At 37.2% G+C, this 22,386-nt stretch overlaps 2 protein-coding genes and 1 pseudogene across 2 annotated transcripts in view; 1 reads left to right on the plus strand and 2 right to left on the minus strand.

Annotated features, from left to right (window-relative positions):
* Trpv3 (transient receptor potential cation channel subfamily V member 3) overlaps window positions 1-22,386 on the plus strand; it is a 70,593-nt gene that overhangs the window by 43,318 nt on the left and 4,889 nt on the right. The gene's annotated exons all lie outside the window — the stretch shown is intronic.
* Aspa (aspartoacylase) lies at window positions 108-21,458 on the minus strand. Its single transcript, XM_047545026.1, has 6 exons — window positions 21,094-21,458; window positions 14,997-15,192; window positions 13,446-13,539; window positions 10,111-10,218; window positions 7,084-7,193; window positions 108-2,324 (listed from the first exon to the last, which is right to left on the minus strand). Exons 1-6 carry the CDS (start codon window positions 21,327-21,329, stop codon window positions 2,127-2,129), a joined length of 942 nt encoding a protein of 313 aa, XP_047400982.1. The 5' UTR covers window positions 21,330-21,458; the 3' UTR covers window positions 108-2,126.
* On the minus strand, window positions 112-943 carry LOC124979984 (U1 small nuclear ribonucleoprotein A-like; annotated as a pseudogene).

A 22,386-nucleotide genomic window follows, 5' to 3' on the forward strand; every position in this document is an offset into this window, starting at 1 on the left:
CACACATGACTCTGAGTAGGCCCCCCAAAGGGGTACTTACCTTTAGGGGCTGAGTCAAGGGGGAAGGGATAGCCCCAGAACAGGGGTAAGGACAGGTCTGGGGAAAAAGTGCTACTTCTTGGCAAAGGAGATCTTCATGGCGTTGTTCAGGGTGATCTAAAAGCCATGCAGGGCATCCCAAGCTGCCCCTGCTTGCACCTCATTCTCCAGGAAGGCAATGTTGTGTCTGCTCAGGGACCAGGCAGACCTCCTGAAGCCAGGGACCTGTTTGAAAAGCATGGATAGCATGAACTCGTTGGTCTCCTCTGGCAGATTGGTAAGGAACAAGATATGATTTGGTGGATTCTCAGAAAAAGGTTGGGCAGATGGTATTTGCCCTGGCATAAGCTGTTGTGGGGGCATGGCCCCTGGTGGGATCTAGTCTGGTGCAAGGCCTGGTGGTACAATCATGCCAGGGGTGGCATGTAGGGAGGCTGGCCTGGCATATGTGCATGATGTGCGGTGCCTGAGTCATTGGTGGCATGCCTGGGACAGGCCCCTGGACAGCTCCCCCCATAGGAACAGCTGCCCCACCCTATACAGCCTTCTTGGAAGCTGTGGTCTCCTGGCTTTTGGGCTTTCTCTTCTCTCACTTGTGGTCCCTCTCCACAAAGGTGTCCTTTCTCTTGTCAATGACATCTGAATCTGTCTTGGTGTACTAGATGTGCATGGGCTTGTCATAGAAGGGAAAACCCTGCATGGAGCACAGGGCATTTGTGGTGCTGCTGACCTCCTCGAAGATAACATGGCCTGACCCCTCATCTTCAGGTTCCAGCATATCCAGGATCTGGCCAAATTGGTATAAAATGGCATACAGGGACTTCTTCAGCTCATCTGTCTTGATCTTCTCCTTGAGGTTGTTGATATAAATTGTGTGGTCAGGGTGGGTCTCAGAAACTGCCATGGAGAGATTTACCAAAGTATGGCTTAAAGAAGGAAAAGGATGAGTTAAGGCCTGGGTTTTTCCAAATCCTTTTCTCCTGATGCTGGCTTAACAGACTCTGCTCAGGGATCGTCCTTCTAAGAGGAAGTCAGGTAAGACAGGAGTTGGAGGAGGGAAGGCACAGCTTGGGCAACGATGCGAACCAGGGATTCCGCTTCTCCAGCTCCAGTGTCAGTATTTTTGGTAAAACACTTGAAGCCATATCCATGTTTCCATGAGGTTCAAATCATAGGATAAAAGCATTCCTTACTTGACTGCTGTGGCCTAAAAGAGGGGAGGGTCGGGTCCTGAGGATGGAGCAGGGAGGGAGGGAGGCAATGTTTTGCCAGGGGTCCTTGGAAGAATCATGGGAGGTGAAGGATTTCAGCATTAAAAAATGGGATAATTTCTTGAATGGGTGTGTTTGTAAATCAGAGACATGGGTTAGGGTCACATTTCCACTAGTGTCCACTGTCCTCTGTTATGGGTCTTAACCACCTAGGCTGGCAGCCACTGGGGTCCAAAGATCCCCTCACTCTTTGGCTAGGAATAAGAGTGAGTGTTCATCCAAAATGAGAAGTGACAGATGCGAGGAATTTTTCTCTTCCCAATTGTCCATGTTGAGAAGGACAGCTAGCTTCTCAAGGTGAGTGTAAGACATCAATCAGTGTTTCTAGATATATTTGTCACCTTTACAATCAACTCTCATTTCTCTTCAACATGTCATCTGAAGAAGAGCAGCTAAAATCTACTATGGATATCATAGATATTGTTAGTTTATGAACTGGTCATTAACTCGATCATGAAAATTTAAAAATAGTCTGCACCATTAGTTTCTAGTAGCACTTAACCATTCTTTGAAAACATACATGTTCAAGTTAATAACTTTCCATATAGTATCTATATCTTTTATACTTTGAAAGTGAAGACTGTTTTTAAGAATGTTAAACTGTTAAAGCGTAAATGTATAAAAAGCTATACAGAAATAGGAAGCACACTTATTTAAATAAGTTATATACATAAAATATGATAACTTTAAAAGACATTCATTAATTTATTACTTTCTTTAAGACACTGATGTGCATGCCTACTATACTTATTCAAGGACCATACAGACTGATCTTTTTTTCAAGATGCCCCACAAAAAGTGAGCTAGCACTGATTTCTAGTGGAAAGAGGAGTGAATACTTTTTGCATTGAGAGTTAGTTTCATTGTCTTTGCAAAAGCTTCTTTCTTTTCATAATAAGCAGCCTCGTTCACAAACACCGGGTACACCGTACAGTCTCCGCCCAACAGAATGGTCTTTCCATCAAGAGTCACAAATGTGGGATCCACAGGGTGCAGTGGTTTCCAGTCTTGATCCTTTCAGAAGACAATTAAAATAGTAAATCACAAAATTTTTGTGTCAGACTCTAGATAATTAACCAATATCTTTCCATTCTTTAAAAAGTGATACCTGAAGGATGCATTGAGAGGCATGCTAGTGACCTGACTCCACTGAAGCTATGTAACTGTTTTTGGCAGCAGTTTTTTTAAGCGTTTCTCATTTAATTTTATGGTTACATGAGTGATTAGAGTTTGCCTTGGATGTGGCCAAAGAAGTTTATAATATTAAGAGGAAAATTTAATTTCATATCCACCTAAGTGCATATGCTACTTTTTGTCATCTGAAGCTAAATTCTGTTCAGCAAAATTTAGGAAATAAATATTCATTTAGAGCCTTCCATGGGCAAGACATTCTATTGTTGGGGACATAATGAGTCACATTGTATTTGCACACAGGGAGGTCCCAGTGAATTGGCCCTTTGATCCTTCAAGCACTAATGCTGTCAAATCATAGGAACTCTACAACAGTTCTTCTCTAACTTGGACATGTTTACAAATCATCTGTGGATTTTATTAAAATGCAGATTCTGATGCTAAAGATCAGGGGTGAGGCCCTGAGATTCTGCCTTTCTAATATTTTCCAGCAGCATTGGCATTACCCAGGAGTTTGTTAGAAAAGCAGAATTTTCTCTTCTGCAGACTTACTAAATCAAAATCTTCATGTTAACAAATTGTCAGATATTTACATGTAGAATATTGAAGTATACAAAGCACTGCTTGCATCTCAGTGATTTTCCCAACTCTAGGCATACATTAGAATCACTTGGGATATTAATATACATTTACATTTAATTACATTTACATGGATACAGGGGCTGGCTGCATCTCGGATACATCAAATCAGAAACTATAGAGTGCTTTATTTTTAATAAACACATTTTTATTAAAATTTGATTTTAAAAATTTATATACAGTAAAATTCATTAATTTTTGTGTGCAGTTGTGAATTTTGATATAGACATAGCATAGCGTCATATAAGCTATAGCTATGTAATAAGTACATCTAAGTTATCACCCACCGCCTCCAGTCCTTCATACTTCTCATTTTCAGAGTTCTCTCTTCTCTTTTTTTTTCCTCCCTCCCTCTCTTTCTTCCTATCTTTTCCTTACTTCCTTTCTTTAAGGCCACCCTGTGATTTTACAGGGTGGCCTGGTTGAGAATACTGCTCTGAATGAGTGCTTTTCAGGCAGAGATATGCCCAGAATCACTGAGGGAACTTCCACACACATTGGTTAGTGACATCTGCACAGGTCCCCATGTAGTGTAGTGCTATCCAGACCCAAATCATATGAAATCACATGGTGAAGTCATTTGATTCCCTGCTTCCACCCTGGTAAATTAAATTAGAACCTCCATGGATGGGACCTGGGAACCTGGAGTTTTGAAAGGCTCCTCAGCTGGTTCTTACATGGCCTGAGTTTGAGAAGCACTGCTTTGGTGGTTTGTGATGGGTCCAACACATTTGGGGAAAAAATCTTCTAGGGAATTCTAGTAAGTATTCCCAGTTAAGAATCATCACTCTTAGAATCTAGACAGGCAGCCAGGTCCCTGCCAGTGTCTCTGGCTCCAGGGCCAGCATCCTCTATGCTCACGCTTACATTCTGCTGACAGTGCTCTTCCTGCTGTTTATCAAACTCTCCAAATCTGTTATAGCTCCAGGGTCTTTGCATTTGATTTCCATATGTCTGGCTTCTTATCTTCCAGGTTCCTGCTTCAGTGCCCCCATTTCAGAGATTACTCATCCTGATTACTCCATCTAATTGGAACCCTTTGTTGTCCCCTGTTACATTATTGTTCATTTCTTTCATAATACTTATTACAGTTTGAAATGACCTGTTTTATATATTGCTTATTCAATTAATATGGAAGTTACTTGAGGACTCTGCCTATCTTGAATCTCAGGACCCAAAACAGGCTTAGTAGTCATTCAAAAATATTTACTGAGATAACTAACCAATCGATCCCTCTTGTAGAACACTGAGTTATTTCTTATCGTCTATGAAATTCAAACTATTTTTCTAGACTTTTGGGACCTACCTCTAATGCTATTAACTGCTGACCTCAATGTCACTTCTCAATCCCCCAGGATTGCTTTTGTTCTCCTCGAGGTTATTAAATGTTGTGCCATCATCACCTTGGCCTGTGTGTTCTATGCTGGGTATTTTTGTCACCTAAAAGGCTGTTTTCCTTTCTCTCCCCGAGTCTTTACTTTTCCTTTAAAACATTGCTGAAGGTGCCTTGCTTTGGTTTCTACCTGGGTCCCATTAAATCACAAAGCAGGGTTTGCTCCAGGATGATTTATTCAGTTGCAAGTCCAGATGACTATTAGGATCATTAAGTGGGAATTTGAATTGGACCAGTGGTTTTCAGCCATGATCACCCATGTCAGTAAGATCAGATTACCCCAGAGTGGAGTCCTGGCATTGTTACAATTTTTAGAAAAGCTCTCTAGGTAGTGTGCAGTCAGGGCTGAAAGCCCCACACTAGGTAACCTCTCATCTCAGGTCTGAGAATGTATAGGGCACTCCACGTGGGGAATGGGCAGCGTAACTTTTGGAATCATTGCTCCTCCCTGTCTTCTTCTTTGCCTTTTCCATACATAAACCTCCTGAGTCTCCCTTTTCTTCCTCCCTCACTATGCCATTATGGATCAGTCCAAGTAAGGGGTGAAGATAGATACTGGGGTTCTGAGAAGAGTCAGGGAATGGTGGCAGCAAGGACCCAGAGAAACAATTTTTGTCTTGCTCTAACTTGGTTGTGACCACAGGGAGGTGTCAATAATGAGGTCATGTGCAAGGACATTAGTTCTGGGTATTTCATTGATAGCTGTGACTATGGGATTTCTCTAATTTCTAAGTCTTTATTTTTCTTTATTGCAAGAGACATAATAGTTCCTACCCATTACACTTGGAGAGGAATTTCACTTTTGTGAGAAGCCTTGACTGAACACTTCTCTCTCACCTCCTTGTTCTGTTACAGCATCTGGTTATCATTTCTATACTGTAAATTTATATCTAGACTCTAAATTCCATGAGACTATAGGCCACACTCACTAATGTATTCCCTGAGTCAGCACAGGTTATATTCAATAAGTATTTATCCAGTAAAGACCTGAATATCTTCCTTCTATTGTTTGAATATAGGTAGTGTCTCCCAAAAGTTCAGGTGCTAAAGGTTTGGTTCCCAGGGTGGCACTCTTGGGTCATGCTGGACCTTTAGGAGGTGGAGCCTTGTGGGAGGCCCTTAGGTCATAGGACAAGAAATAAAAGCAAGAATCAACAACTGGGATAGATTCAAACTAAAAAGCTTTCTCTCAGCAAAGGAAACTATCAGCAATGCGAAAAGAGAGCCTACAGAGTGGGAGAAAATCTTTGCCACTCATACTTCAGATAGAGCGCTAATTTCCAGAATCTATAAAGAACTCAAAAAACTCTACACCAAAAATACAAATAATCCAATCAACAAATGGGCTAAGGAAATGAACAGACACTTCACAGAAGAAGATCTACAAGCAATCAACAAACATATGGAAAAATGTTCAACATCTCTAGTAATAAGAGAAATGCAAATCAAAACTACCCTAAGATTTCATCTCACCCCAATTAGAATGGCGATTATCAAGAACACAAGCAACAACAGGTGTTAGCGAGGATGCGGTGAAAAAGGTACACTCATACATTGCTGGTGGGGTTGCAAATTAGTGCAGCCACTCTGGAAAGCAGTATGGAGATTCCTCAGAAAGCTTGGAATGGAACCACCATTTGACCCAGCTATCTCACTCCTTGGCCTATACCCAAAGGACTTAAAATCAGCATACTACAGAGATATAGCCACATCAATGTTCATTGCTGCTCAATTCACCATAGCCAGATTGTGGAACCCACCTAGATGCCCTTCAGTTGATGAATGGATAAAGAAACTGTGGCATATATATATACAATGGAATATTACTCCGCCATGAAGAATGATAAAATTATGGCATTTGCAGGCAAATGGATGAAACTGGAGAATATCATGCTAAGTGAGATAAGCCAATCTCAAAAAACTAAAGGATGAATGATCTTGCTGATAAGTGGATGAGGATATATAATGGGGGGTGGGCGGGGTTAGCATTAGGGTTAGGTTTAGGTTTAGGGTTAGGGATAAGGAGAGTGGTAAGAATGGAGGAAGGAAGGACTGTATAGAGGGAAAAGAGGGGTGGGAGGGGTGGGAGGGGTGGGGGGGAAGGGAAAAAATAACAGAATGAATCAAACAACATTATCCTATGTAAATTTATGATTACACAAATGGTATGCCTTGACTCCATGTACAAATAGAGAAACAACATGTATCCCATTTGTTTATAATAATAATAAAAAAATAAATAAATAAAGAGACTGTAGGACCCAGTTTCTGAGCTGCTCTCTGCTTCCTGACCCCAGATATGAGCAGTTTGCTGTAATGCATACTTCTGACTATTACCATACAGTACTCCAATCAGAGGCCCAAAGCAAAGGAGTCACCAAATCAATCTTGGACTGAGACTAAATAAACCTTTTCTCTTTATAAATTAATTGCCTCAGGTACTTAATTTTAGTGAAAAAAGCTAACTAATACACTTCTCTACACTGCAGTGGTTTTGTGACCATGAAATTAGCTAGTGTATGTAAAATGCTATATGAACTGTGAAGTTCTACTCAAAGGTACAGCATTCTTAGAATAGTTTCAATATTTTAAAGAAACAGCAAAAGTTACCTGTAGATTAGGATGGATAATAGCAGCTATTTCTCCACTTTCATTCCTGGGATAATCAACCTTCTCCATTATTTTATAGACCTCAAGAGCACAGGGAGGAAATTCTTTTCCTACAACAAAAATAATACATATTATAGTAACTAAAAAAAGTCTTAAAAAAAGGGAAATTGGTACTCTAAAGGAAGGAAGGAAGGAAGGAAGAACAATAATCAAATGAAGACAACTACATGGAGAACACATTAAGTTTAGTTAAAGATGTTCTTAAATGATATAAAGCCAAAAAGTTCTGCAATTATTCTTATCAGTACACTGACGAACAGAGGTAGAAAATAGAACTTAAAAAGGTCAGCGTGGGAGAAAAAGAGCCTGGGACTGCAAGTCAGAAACCTGGGCTCTGTTCTGCTGACTGTGTCATCTTTCTGTTTTCCTAGCTGTGAAATTTTGAGCAAGATGCTTAACTTCTAGAGGTTCACTTTCACTACTTGTCAAAAGAGGGTTTTGGATTAGCCTATCTTGGAGGACCCTTCCAGCTCTGACTTTCAGGGATTGCATATTCTCAGGGGGACTTTCAGCAAGTTAGGTTGCTTCAGCCTAGGGGCTCTTCCTCTTAACCAAGATCATTAAACACTTAGATGGCTCTTGAGCAGTGTAATCTTGGGATGCAGGCAGTCTACCAGCAATGGAGTTCAGCTTCCAAAGACATGTCAACATTAAATAGCTCAACCCCCAGGAACTTGGAAAAGGAGTTGTTTATACAGACACAACACAGTCTCTGAGCAAACAGGATGAACATGTGTCCAATGGGGTGTTCACAGGATGCTATGGTTTCATCTCAAAGGAAAAGTCTTCCTTTGCCTTTAAAGCAGCATTGGGAGGGGAAGACCCTGCGATCAATCCTGCTTCAGCTAGCTTTTGCTGCAAAGCAAATTTCCCAGAACTTAGTGGGTTAAAACAACAGCCTTTTAATTTAGCTTATAGTTCTGTGGGTTGGTTAGGTAGTTCCTCTAGTCTGCACTGTCTTTACTGGTTTCTGATTGCCTTGCTCATGCATCTGGGGTGAGCTGGCAGATCAGCTTGTGGCTGGATGATCTGGGATGGCCTCAATCTAATATCTGGCAGTTGACAGGCTGCAGGCTGGAGCTGCATGACTATTGGCTGGGGTGTCTGAGGATGACCTTTTAGTATCCATCAGATTAGTGTGAACCAATTCACATAATAGCCATGCAGGGTTCCCAAAAGCCACAAGAGGGCAAGTTCAAATGCGTAAGTCCTTTGCAAACCTCTTTTGTGAAACAAAAACAAGTCGCCTGGGCAACCCAGATTCAAGAGATGGGGGTGACTGATGAATGCATAAACGGAGAGTGGAGTGTCCTTGACTTAATGGTCCCCATCCCTGTGGTAGGGATAGAGGGACCATGATTTGTAAACTGTGTTTTCCACTCAGGTTTGTGGCATTTTCCCTGGGTATATCATTTCTTAACATATTAGAATTTCACACTTACTATTTGAGAATTTCTTGTGACTATGTTGTGACCTTCCCAATACCAGTTCCATTAGACAGTGTAGAACCTGCCCTCACACAAAGATGGTGAACAGCTTATTTTCAGTTTTCATGACTTCAGAGTCAAAGGAGTCCCAAACACAGAAGTTCCTGTGATCACAGGGGGCTGCACAATCTGAGGCTAAGGAATTGTGTTCTCCACACAATAGCTGTGTCACCATAATTATGTGTTTGCCAACAATTTCATACTTACATACATTCTAGCAAGTGATTATTATTATTTTAAAGTAAATTTGCACATCATGTATTTTGGTCTATAATTTTTTTATCAACTGTGTTTTAAAGATTATTTCATGTTATTATTATTAAACTGTTCAGTAACTGATGCACATTTGAGTCAATTTCATTGTAAACAAAGTTATAATAATAATCCTTGAAAAGAACCCACTGGGTGTTCATGAGCTTGTGTTTCTTTGAAGTGTGGAACTGCTGGGTCATAAGATTTGCACAATTTAATAAGTAGGTACAGTAGATAAAATTACCCTTTAAAGTGTCTTTACTAATTCAAATGTTTGTCTGCAGGAAATCAGAGTATCTCCTTTTCCTACACCATCACTTACTATCATCAGATTCTATTTTCTCCAATATAATGGGGGAAAATGATTTCTAACTCTGATTTGCATCTCTGATTCTGATGTTGGACATCTTTTCTACTTTTATTGGACATTTGTATTTCCTGCTCTGTCTTTGGGTTTTAAAGTGGAGATTAATAGGAAAATAAGATTGGATTTGGATTATTTGGCAACTGTTTTTTCTTGTATGTGTTTATTCTGGTTATTGAGGAATAGCTGAAGAGAATAAAAAAATTTGAAAAAGCATCTAAGATTAGGAGTACAACAAATTTGATCCAGATTTCAATTACTACTTCAATATTTAGTGATCAAGTTTTACACACACACACAGTTAAGTGATGTACATTGGTATGTATATATATGTATATATATAAATGTACTATGTATGCAATATGCAATGTATGTATAGTATTGTTATGGTTTGGATATGAACTATTTCCCTAAAACTCCTGTGTTAATGCAGGAATATTCAGAAATGAAATGATTTGATTATGAGAGTTATAATCTAATCAGTCCATTCTAGTTTGAATGGACTGACTAGGTGGTAACTATAGGCAGATGGGGAGTTCTGGAAGAGGTGGGTCACTGGGAGTGAGCCCTGGAAGGGTTCACCTTCCCTGAGGTCCTCTCCCTCTCTTTGCTTCCCAGCTGCCTTGTTCTGAGCAGCTTCTCTCCACTATGCCCTTCTGCCATGATGTCTGACTTGCCTTGGTCCAGAGCAATGGACTCAGCCAACCATGGACAAAACCTTTGAGAACATGATCCAAAATAAATTTTTCCTACTCTAAGTTGTCCTTTTCAGATATTTTGGTCATAATAATGCAAACCTGACTAACACATACCTATATATGCAAATACCCACAGTTAAGGAAATAGTTCTTACCCATGACTTACCTTCATTGAACTGAAATATAAAATCAAGAGCATGTTTAATCATTTTTCTCATTTGATCCAAAATATCAGCTCGTAGAACACCTTGGGGTTGGGGACCAACTTCTATACCTAGATACAGAAGGGAAGACAGTAATATTATATAAGTATTAGAATGTATTGTGAAATTAAGCATTTTATTATATCTAAAACCCTATTATTAAAATTTATTTAAAGTTAGACCAGTTAGTGTCATGAGACAGAATGTTAGGCAAAAATAAAGCAGAACATTTACACGCTTAAGTATGTATAGTGATAAATGCATAATGAATAAAGACTGGGAGAGAACATGGAGAAAATCACAGACTTGTGTTAAAGTAGTTAGAATGCAGGGCCATTTTTTTCTTTAAATTTCCTTCAATATAATTCAAATATTTAAGTATAATAACATAGAAAAAGAGGTAGACAAATTTACAATGACAAAATAATAGGTGGCCACAAAGAGAAATGGTCACAGACTTAGCATTTATCTTTAATAGGAGGAAAGACATCTAGTTAGTCATAGAAATCTAGCTAGATGTAATAGTTCTTGTTTTCCGTAGAAAAAGTTGTATTTCCTCTAACCTCAATAAAACTGTGCTTGTACTATCAGGTCTATTTCCTATAGCTGTCATGCATCCATCCTTCAAAATACTACTTCACCACCTGTTCAAGTCTCCCACAAAGTCATACCTCAAATCATTACTTTCTCCATTTATCAAATTGTTTACTAAGGATATCATCCACATTCATTTTCTTCCACTCAACTCATATATTCTTTTAAGCCATCGTGTTTTCACCTGTTTCTATTATTTTCCAATTCAAAAAAGCTCATTATATTGTATTGTGCATAACCTTCTTGTGTATATGTATAGTGATTTATATAAGTATATGGTATCATAAGTGGGGCTAAGGTATGCCTCTGCATAAATGATTTGTACAAATATATGAAAATTGTGTTCATGGATATGTCTGTGTGCATACTGTAGAAGACACTGTTGTTTGCCTACCCCAAATGCATTCCATATTCCTTCCTTCCTTATACAATCATAATTTTCATTGAGTATCCGATCTTTACATAAAAGAACTTTTCTTCAGTTTAAGAGTAAATATCAAAGAGTTTAAGTCACTCATAGTAATCTAATTATCCCGATGATTTGCAAATGGAAACGTGATTCAGTTCTGACAAAGGGGTCATAATGAAAGGTAAACAGAGGAGTTCCTGAGGGTTCCTTCCCCCGTTAGATATTTTCATGTTGGCATATGATATTTGGAACTACAGTGGACCCTTTATAGCCTGGGGGTAGCGAAAGACACACTAAAGACCAGGTAGATAAAAACAGCCTGGTCTCTCATGATATTGTTGAGTTGTTATGTAAAATAATATGTTTAAACAACCCATTTTGGGTTACCTGCAGACAAAAAATTCTACATATTCTTATTTTGGAGGGAGATGGAAAGTGTGGTTCAGGCAGTCCTAATGGACAGGGAGAAGCTATGGACTAACTGGTAGGAGTGCATACTTGCCTCAGAAGGGCCAGTTATTAAAGGTTTTGGTTTTTGGCTTGTTTGTTTTTTTGTTTCTGTTTCTGTTTGTCTCATTGTGAGTGGAGAAAAATAGGTTGGGTTACCCTATTTTCCAAGCCCCAAATTAACTTTGACACAAGATCTCATATCAGAGCATAGTACTTAAATTTGTAAGACATGACCTTGGCATGTTCAGGAGTGGAGCTGAAGGAATAATGGTCAAAAAATAACCTGTTTGAATTTCAAGCGAGACCATTGTCAATCCAGATAAGTTAGGAGAAGTTTGTGTCCAGTCACTGTTCCAAGGGTGTGTGTGTGTGTGTGTGTGTGTGTATGTGTGTGTGTGTGTGTGTGTGTGAGAGAGAGAGAGAGAGAGAGAGAGAGAGAGAGAGAGAGAGAGAGAGACAGGTGGGGGAAGAATATGGAGAAAGCATTGGGTGTTGGGGAATGAGATTGACTGCAGTAAACAGCTTCTTTCTGGTAGAAAATGTATGGAGAAATTATGTTATATTTCAGTCACTTTTGCAATAGAATGCAAGGGTGGTCCTTGTAGGTAGCTTATAGAAGTTAAAGGAAGTTTATATGGGCAATATTCTTATTATAAATGTTAACTCAGAAAGAATGCCTCTTGTGATGCTCTTAAGTACTTTTTCCCAATATCTACATGACATAATATATTTCAAATATAAAAGACCAAATTTGGAAGGAGAACATACTAATATTTCTAATTATTTATAATGTATTTAATATTCCCTCAAATTGAAATGTTTTAAAGATTTGGCTCTATTTGTAAGAGTCAAACTTATCAGCAGATATTTGTTCTAGCTAAAACAGCATTGCCCATCAATATCATATTCTAAGGCTAATCTTTCAAAGTTTGGAAGTCTTACACTTTAATTTTGTATCAAAGAGAACCATGATCTCTATTATTATTATTTTGTGGTGGAAGTGATGGAACCCTGGGTCTTACACATGGTAGGCAAGCACTGTACCACCATAGTTAGGTTTGATTTATTACATTTATTACAACTCTTTACCTATATTTGGATATTTAGCTTTCTCCAATTATAATTAACAATTAATTAGTTTTCTTCCTTGATTATGTGCCAAAAGTATCAATACTTGACTAACTAGGATAATTGTTAAATTTTGATTTGCTTACATTATTTGCCAACTTGCTCTTAAATTTACTCTTGGTTAAAGTACCTGAGATCTAACAAAAAAGATCTTAAGTTGTAATAGAAATTTTAATTATAGTATAGTTTGCAAATAGTTAATTATACTAGTAGGTCTCACAGGAAAGAGAATGAATTACTCTTACCATGGTCATTTATCAATCTGTGTGGCAATGACCTGGTTAATTCTGTATTCTCATTAGACACTAAGCTTTTTGAGATAATTCTGTATGCCTTGTTCATTACTACTTCCCTAGAACCTAGAACAGTGCTGGTCTCTAGCAGACACACAATAAATATCTGTTGAAAGTACAAATTTTTAGAGTAATTAATTCTGTGGAGTGGAGTTAGAAAGAAGGTTCTATAGAAGATGACATTTCACTTAAGTCTTGGGAATGAGAAGAATTTGTCAGTCCCATTTGAAGGAAATAATATGAATGGAACCAGAAAGCTGCTCAGAAATATTGAGGGAATTAAATATAGTGTCTGCCTGGGTTAATTTGCTTATTATCTGATAATGATAAGCCTTAATGATGTGCAAGGTAGATATAAACATTCTTTAATTTTTCTGGAGTTTCAGGTAGGACATACTTTATTCAGTTATGCCAACAGACTTACCAACAGGATACTTAGCTATAGAGCGAGTGGTTGCATATTTGAGGGAAGGATGCTCAATAAGATAAACATAGCAGGGTAATGGAGCCAAAGAAGTCTGAAAAGAATTTTTAAAACATCTTTCTTATTATGTAAAGACAATATGTTAAGTTCTCTTTGCTGCTATGGAGTCAGTAATGCCTTCATATTCTTTTCTTCATCAACCAAGATTAGTCAGACAGCTTTATGAAACACTTTAAAACTCAATGTTATAGCTTTGAAAATATACAAATAAATTGCATGTAAAATTGAATCATGTGCAGTTTTCTGGGTAAAATGTACATTGAACAATTCTCCAGAGTCATGACCAAAAAACAGGAAATAACTTTTCCTTCTGAATGAATTTGGTTATTTTTGTTTTCATCATTAGTTACCCTTACTATTTAGCTTATTTAATCTCTTAACGAACTCTGTTTCTACCCCTGTAATTCAAGTTCTACAGATGTCAGGTGATTCCCCATCCTGTTTATTTAATTGAAAATTTGATCAGGTCTCTTGGTTTTGATAACTGGGAATTCACCTTGTGGCTTTTGTGTCTGGCCACTAAAGCACTCAGCTCTCTTCAATGAGCAACACGGAACAGCTGCACAAGGATCTCCCACCAGAACCACTACTGTCCAGAACCCAAGGAAAATAAAACTAATAGTTAACCCTCACACTGGGTAGACATTAGGCTAAATGCTTTGAATACTTTTTCTCATTTAAAGCTTTTATCAGCCGTATGGGGTGAGTATTGTTATGCCAATTTTATAAAATGAAGAAAGTTAAGTTTTGAGAGTTGAACTGCTTGTTCAAGTTTAATGAAGGAGAAAACCAAGATTTAAACCCAGCTTCTGGCTACATGGGTCAAACTTTTCTCACCAAACCATTTTAGCTCTCAGAAAGGAAGAACATTTATTATATAAAATCAAACACAAAATCCATTATTTGTGTTTTTGCTTGTTTGGTATTTTCTAGCATTTTTTTTTAAGTTAAAGGCACTGGAATGCCGAATTTTTAATCTCACAGATTCCTGAGTCTTAAAATGATTAGCTATATGAAGTATATAACAAAAGATTGGGTGTGTTAGGTTATCCCAATCAAATGTTGACAAGGCAGGACTAAAGGGAGACAATGTCTTCACTGCTGGAAGTGAAAAATTTTTAAAGTTTCCTGAAACCCTGTAATTTTGATATTTCAACCATCCCATATAAAATCTTGATATTCATTTTACTTGTTTTTTTTGTCAAATAACTTATGATTTGGTGGATTTGGGAATAAATTATAATTTTATAGGCACAAGAATCCACAAGGATCTTATTATTTTGTTAATTGTATTTGCTATTTTACTTGTTTCCCCTTTTATCCTGCCTGTAATTACTACCTCTGTATCTGGGAATAGCCTCCCATTCAGCCTCCCAGCCTGGCTGTGAAATAGACCCATTTCTCTTGGACCTTCCTTCCTGACCCTGTTCTGGTTGTTTCACATCTATAATTGACTTATGTAAACTTATAAATTAATAACATTGACATTACCTTAATATAATGAAACATCTGAATTAAAAAGTCATTCTTGGAATCTTCAAGAATAAGGGTGCACCCCATGTTAGAGGTTGTGTTGTGAAGGTCAAAAATGATGTCATAGGAATCTTCACTATTTTTTGGACCAAATAAATGATATATTTCTTGAGCCCTTTTCACTTCATATGGCAAATCCTCTGACATCTTTTTGCTATTATTAGCAGAAAGAAAAAGATTAACGACATTTGTTGCTAAGATAACATAAATAGTCAATACAAACACAGTGTACAAAGACCCAGTTGCCAAACCTTTAATATGGAAAATCTGTGAGGGGAGAGAAAACATCGAAAACTTTTACAAATGAAAAATAATTTTTTCTTCGTTTGATTTCGTATAACTAATATTGCACTGGTATTCTTGCAAAATAATATATTCACTCATGTGGCTAGTCACAGGTAGGATATTTCAAACAGAATTTACCATTTGACTTCAACCTTGAACAAAACTTTTCCACTAATCTTATTTACAGTTTCTTTGTAGTTACAGTGCACTTGTTATTTATTATGGGGATAGATCATTTTTTTTATGATAAAAATACCCTTTATTTATAATTCTTGATTATGATTATTAACATTAATTTGGTATCAGTATCTACAGAGTGATATTTTCAGGCACTTTTAAGATACCTAACAGTATTGGGGATAAATCATTAAATTCATCTTCCCCTCAACCTTCACTCTGGCTAATTCAAGTTTTTAAAACATAGTCAAACTCAGTGCTCACATCATCTTAATGTTGGGTATTTTTAACTGAGGCCCAACAGTCATCAGTAATCCAGGGACAAGGTTTACAGATTAGAGTCTGTAAACACTCCCAAAATACAAAAATTTGCAGGTACATGTATACATGCTTTTTGTGGGACAAGTGTTTATAGTTATTATTATATTCTTACATGGGTCTCAAACTAACCTCTTCTCACTTCCTGAAATGGTTAGGATACATTTTTGCTTGCTGTATGTGATAATGGTTTAAATTTATTTTTTCTCATTAAATCATTCAACCACATTTTCGTGTAATTCCATCTCTATTTCCTGGCTAATTTTACCAGTATCTTCAAGGGACCCACAGTTTGTATCTGAGTGTTTCCTGTCTAGAATGCAATCAAAGAGGTGGATTAGCCATTTTGCAGTTATGAAGTGAAAACCACGAGTACAAAAAGGTTCATGTAGCTGGACGCAGTGGGGCACACCTGTAATCCCAGGGGCTCGGGAGGCTAAGACAGAGGATTGCAAGTTCAAAGCTAGCCTCAGCAATGGTGAGGTGCTAAGCAACTCAGTGAGACTCTGTCTCTAAATAAAATACAAAATAGAGCTGGGGATGTGGCTCATTGGTAAAGTGCCCCTGAGTTCAATCCCCAGTGTCAAAAAAAAAAAAAAAAAAAAAAGGTTATGTGAAGAACAGCACAGTGTGAAGACAGAAGCAACCTGTGGCACTGATGATATCATGAAGCCACCCCACCAGCCCTGGACTGCCTACCTTTGGACTTGTTATTTGTGAATAAAAAACCCTTATTTGCTTAAGCTACTATGTTTAAGTTTCTATTATATGCAACCAAACACAATTTAAAGGATAAATGTATATGTATTATACTGATACATATTTATACAAGTATTATAGATATACATATTATATACATGCATGTCCACACACGTTTTAAAAGTTAATTCATGAAATAATCCTGACTTCATTAACAAGAAATAAAATCAAAATCAATAGAAGGGATGGATTCAAACTAAAAAGTCTCTTCTCAGCAAAGGAAACAATAATAGGAAGACAGAGCTACAGAATGTGAGAAAATGTTTACCACATGTACATCAGATAGAGCACTAATCTCCATGATAGATGAAGAACTCAAAAAACTGAACACCAAAATAACAAATAATCAATAAATAGGCTTAAGGAATTGAACAGACACTTCACAGAAGAAGAAAATTGATCAACAAATACATGAGAAAGTGTTCAACATCTCTAGCAATTAGAGAAATGGAAATCAAAACTACTCCAAGATTTCATCTCACTCCAGTCAGAATGGAAATTATCAAGAATACATGCAACATTAAGTGTTGGTGAGGATGTGGGGGAAAAGGTACACTCATACATTGCTGGTGGGACTGCATATTGGTGCAACCACTCTGGAAAGCAGTATGGAGATTTGTTAGAAAACTTGGAATAGAACCACCACTTGAGCCAGCTATCCCACGCCTCAGTTTATACTCAAAGGACTTAAAATCAGCATACTACAGTGACGCAGTCACATTAATGTTTATAGCATCTCAATTCACAATAGCTAGATTGTGGAATCAACCTAGATGTTCTTCAGCAGATGAATGGATGAAGAAAATGTGGTATATATACACAATGAAATATTATTTAGCCTTAAAAGAAATGAAATTATGGCATTTGGAGGTAAATGGATGAAGTTGGAGAATATCATGCTAAGTGAAATAAGCCAATCCCAAAAAACCAAAGTCCAAATATTTTCTCTGATACCTGAATACTGATCCATAATGGGAGGAGTGGTGGCTAGGGAAGAATGGAGGAGCTATGGATTGGCTACAGGGGAGTGAGGGGAGGTGAAGGGTATGGGGTGGGAAGAATGGTAGAATGAGATGGACATTATTATCCTATGTACATGTATGATTGCATTAATGGTCTGACTCTGCATCATGTACAGCCAGAGAAAGTAGAATTTATGCTCCATTTGTGTACAATGAATTGAAATGCATTCTGCTGTCATGTGTAACTAATTAGAAAAAATAAAAAAATTTAAAAAAGAAATAATCCCATGAGGGCATCCCCAACCCTATTTGCTCCTACATCTTTCTATCCCATTTGAGTAAATGGTACCATTGCCCACCCAGCTGCTCAGAGTTTATGCTGGAAATTTTTTAAGACAATGGACATTTTGAGTTCCCATGCCTGGAGTACAGGTACCACTGGAACAATTCCAAGGGATGAGGCTGAAAGAATAGACAGGGTCAAGACCCCAAAGGACTCTATCAGTTATATTAGGTAGCTTAGATCTATTTTGAACAAGGAATTTTACAAAATTTATTTATTTATTTTTCAATTCATTGTATACAAATGGGGTACCACTTTTCATTTCTTTGGTTGTACAAAAAGTAGAGTCACACCATTTGAGTAATCATACATGTACATGTAGGGTAATGATTTTGTCTCATTCCATTATCTTTCCTTCCCCCCACCCACTCCCCACCCTTCATATCCCTTTACACAATTCACCTTTCCTCCATTCTTCCCTTACCCCTCCCCCACCCCACATTATGTATCATCATCCACTTATCAGAGAAAACATTTGGCCCTTAGTTTTTTGGGATTGGCTTATCTCACTTAGCATGATATTCTCCAATTCCATCCATACACTTGCAGATGCCATAATGTTATTCTTTATGGCTGAATAATATTCTATTGTGTATATATACCATAGTTCCTTCATCCATTCATCTATTGAAGAACATCTAGGTTGGTTCCACAATCTAGGTATTGTGAAATGAGCTGCTACAAACACTGATGTGGCTGTGTCACTGTAGTATTCTGATTTTAAGTCCTCTGAGTATAGGCCTAGGAATGTGATAGCTGGGTCAAATGGTAGTTCCATTTCAAGTTTTCTAAGGAATCTCCACACTGCTTTCCAGAGTGGCTGCAGCAATATGCAATCCCACCAGCAAGGTATGACTGTACCTTTTCCCCCACAACCTTGCCAACATCTATTGTTGCTTGTATTCTTTATAATAGCCATTCTAATTGGGGTGTGATGAAGTCTGAGGGTAGTTTTAATTTGCATTTCTCTTATTACTAGAGATGTTGAACATTGTTTCATATATTTGTTGATCAATTTTATATCATCTTCTGTGAACTGTCTGCTCAGTACCTTAGCCCATTTATTGATTGGGTTATGTGTATTCTTGGTGTAAAGTTTTTTGAGTTCTTTATAAATTCTGGCCCAAATCTTCATCATGTTGACTTAGGACCACACTTCCTTAGTAAGACTCCCAAAGCACAAGAAATAAAAGCAGGAATCAACAAATGGGATAGATTTAAACTTAAAAGCTTTTTCTCAGCAAAGGAAACAACAATGTGAAGAGAGAGCCTTAGAGTGGGAGAAAATCTTTACCACATGCACTTCAGATAGAGCACTAATCTCCAGAATTTACAAAATTTTTGACAGGGGAAAGGCATAAGATTTTTGTGTTGGGATAATCTCTGTGACTGCCATAAGGAATGGTTGAAAGGACTGGAACAAGTCTCAATGTAGAGAGATTTTGTTAAGAGGCTCTTGTAACTGTCTACAGGAGAAGTAAACTAAGGTAGTTAAAAGGGAGAGAAAGACTGGATTTGTGAAGTTCTTGCAAAGAATATTTGGTAGGACTTACCCACTAGACATGGGAAATGAAGAACTAGGAAGGTACTAAGATGATTTCTATGGGGAATTTTCTATGGTGGGTGATAGTGTCCTTACTGAGATGAGGAATATAGGAAAAGAAATTTGGGAACTGGGTAGGAAAAGATAATTGGTTTACCTATCATAAATTTTCATAGCTGCTTTAAAAGAGAACTGTTTGGCTTCTGAAAAGTGTTACAAATAAGAAGAATGTAAATTTAATTTAAAATATTGTTCTCACTGAAAGGCATACTATTGAGTGGCCATAAGAAAAACTCACCCCAGTTCATTTTAGTGTGAAGTTAATATGCTGACAAAAATTTATTCTTCAACAAATTGTTACTTGTAATAAAATATATAAAATAGCCATTTTCGGTTAATAAATGTTTGTGTTTGTGTTGATATCACCTCAATCATAAAGATAAAGAATTTGAAAAATTAAAATTTATGCTAATAAAATTTACAATTCGATACAAAAAGTATGACTATCTGATTTCTGCAATTCAGGAGAGAGGAGATCAAAGGAAGTTTAAGGTCCTAAGAAAAGTTTAGAAATTTAAATTAAATGAGAATTTAGCCAAAGTGCAAAGTACAGACTTCCCTTGAGTGGAACTGCCCTGCAATCTATTCCATAAATAAGCATATTTGTACTAAAAGTAGTATTCATCTTTAGTTCCATGGAGATACTAATCCTAAGGACTTTTCTAACTCAAATTACTGTATCAGAAAATAGGTACATAAAGCAGTGAAGCTAGTTGTTCCTGTGCATGTCTTATATCTTGGCTAGCAGTCTACCAACTCCGTGGGGGGGGGGGCGGGAAACATCTTGTACACAGTGTTGTACTCCCACAGAACTTGGCACAATGATAAAAGATTTTTAATAATATTTTTAGGTAAATGAAAGAAGTGGAAGAGGCAAACACTTAGAGGCATATATAGAAGTGGTAGCTATCAGGACATAAACAAAGGCAAAAATAATTAGGACCCATCTAGGATATTAGGATTAAATATATTGTATGCAATGTATTATAAATCAGCTGCAACTCAAATTCAGAAAGTTCAGGGTGTCTTTGACTCTCATTATTCGATCCACCCTTGAAGGTAAAGACATTTATTCCTCAGGTCACAGAGCAGTCTGATGTTTTCTGAAAATGGGTACTTAACTCACTCTTTCATTCAACAAATATTAATTGGAATCTTATATTTTTCTTAACTGGTACTTTATGTGCTACCATAAACAGTTGCAAGAAAACATTGTAGTGAATTTCCTACACAGCTAACAAGTATGTATGTAAACACTAGTCAAACACTAAATTTAATACAAAGGATTATTAAATCTGTCTTTCAAGATATGATTTAAAAATAAAACCTTTCTTTTATATCTTTTGTAGTCTGCATAGAATATACGTGAAAAGAAAAATCAAATAATGTGGAACTTAAAAAGTATTTAAAAGAGCATGTGAACGCACAGTTTCCACAATTACATAATTCACAAAGCAGCGTGAATAAAAGTGAAAGCAATCTTACTCATTATAGGCACTATATGTACAAAAATGAATATTCATCACACAGATATGTGTACATGTTCTCTCACACACAGACCACATTTCACACATGCAAATATGCACACTATACAAAACATGTTCTTACCCAAGATTTTCAAGATCAAAAACGCGATTCAGATCACAGTCAATATATCTGGTACACTTCTTCACCGCTCTTGGGTTGGTAATAAATGGTTTAACTTCCAGCCCTGTTCTCTGAATCTCAGCGTCATTCTCTAGCCAGTGCTTAACCAGAAATACTCCTGTTAGCTCGTTCCCATGAGTTCCTCCAAAGATAGCAATCTTTTTTATAGGTTCTTCAGTAATGTGACGAGAGGTCATTTTACCAATAGTTTTATCTGATTTCTGCAATTCAGGAGAGAGGAGATCAAAGGAAGTTTAAGGTCCTAAGAAAAGTTTAGAAATTTAAATTTAAATGAGAATTTAGCCAAAGTGCAAAGTACAGAGTTCCCTTGAGTGGAGGACTTTAAAAAATTTCTGTTACAAGTTCTGAGCCCTGTTTATCACATGGACACTCCCCTCTGGAGCCCTCTCCTTTACCATATTTGGATTAAAATATGCAAAGATCAACCAGAGATACAGTTGTTAACTTCTAACTCCCTCAGATGGTCAGTAGATCTAAGTACAATAATAAATTGGCATCTTCTACCAGTACAAAAAGTCTGTTTTCTATTCAGCTAGATGTCATCCAACAGGGCTCTCATGATCATTTGTAATGATAAAAATAGTTTGTAAAGTTCTAATCCTCCAAAATGAAAAAAAAATTAAAAAGAGGCCATTCAATATTTGTTTCTGCTGGCAGTAAAAAGAAGATTCTGAAGTGAATCCAGGCACTTTTCATGATCTGAGGGCATTGTGCCTCATGTCTATTAACAGTCAAAAGTAGATGCTCAGAGCCTCCTCTTGAACCAGCACCCTTTCTCCCAGAATGCCCTTTCACAATCGGAGAAACAGGGACCTAATCGGTGATCACTGGGTCTTGAAAAGCTACTTTGAAACATTCCTCAGTTTCTTTCTCATGAAGTTATTGGTTATTCTCTGTAAATTTCCCTAAGAATCCTGCCTAAATACCAAATGAAAAGCAACTGTTAGTAAATTTCAAGTTCTTTTAATGCACAAAAATGTCTTGGGACATACTATATATATTAACACATCATATGAATTTATAAAGACATGGCCTCATTTACTGACAGTAAGTCCTCTCCACTGGAATGTGTTATTTTAAAGGGGGTCTTATTAGAAGAAATTACCCAGAATACTAAGATGATTACATGCCTTTGGAGAAATGTCTCTGAGCCAAATCTGATTTGATTTCATGCTCAATCACCCAGAAAATGAAATATGTTCAAGTATTAAAATTCTATGTTTTAATAATACC

The sequence above is a fragment of the Sciurus carolinensis genome, chromosome 3 (assembly GCF_902686445.1).
Source record: "Sciurus carolinensis chromosome 3, mSciCar1.2, whole genome shotgun sequence".
NCBI classification, from domain to species: Eukaryota; Metazoa; Chordata; class Mammalia; order Rodentia; family Sciuridae; genus Sciurus; species Sciurus carolinensis.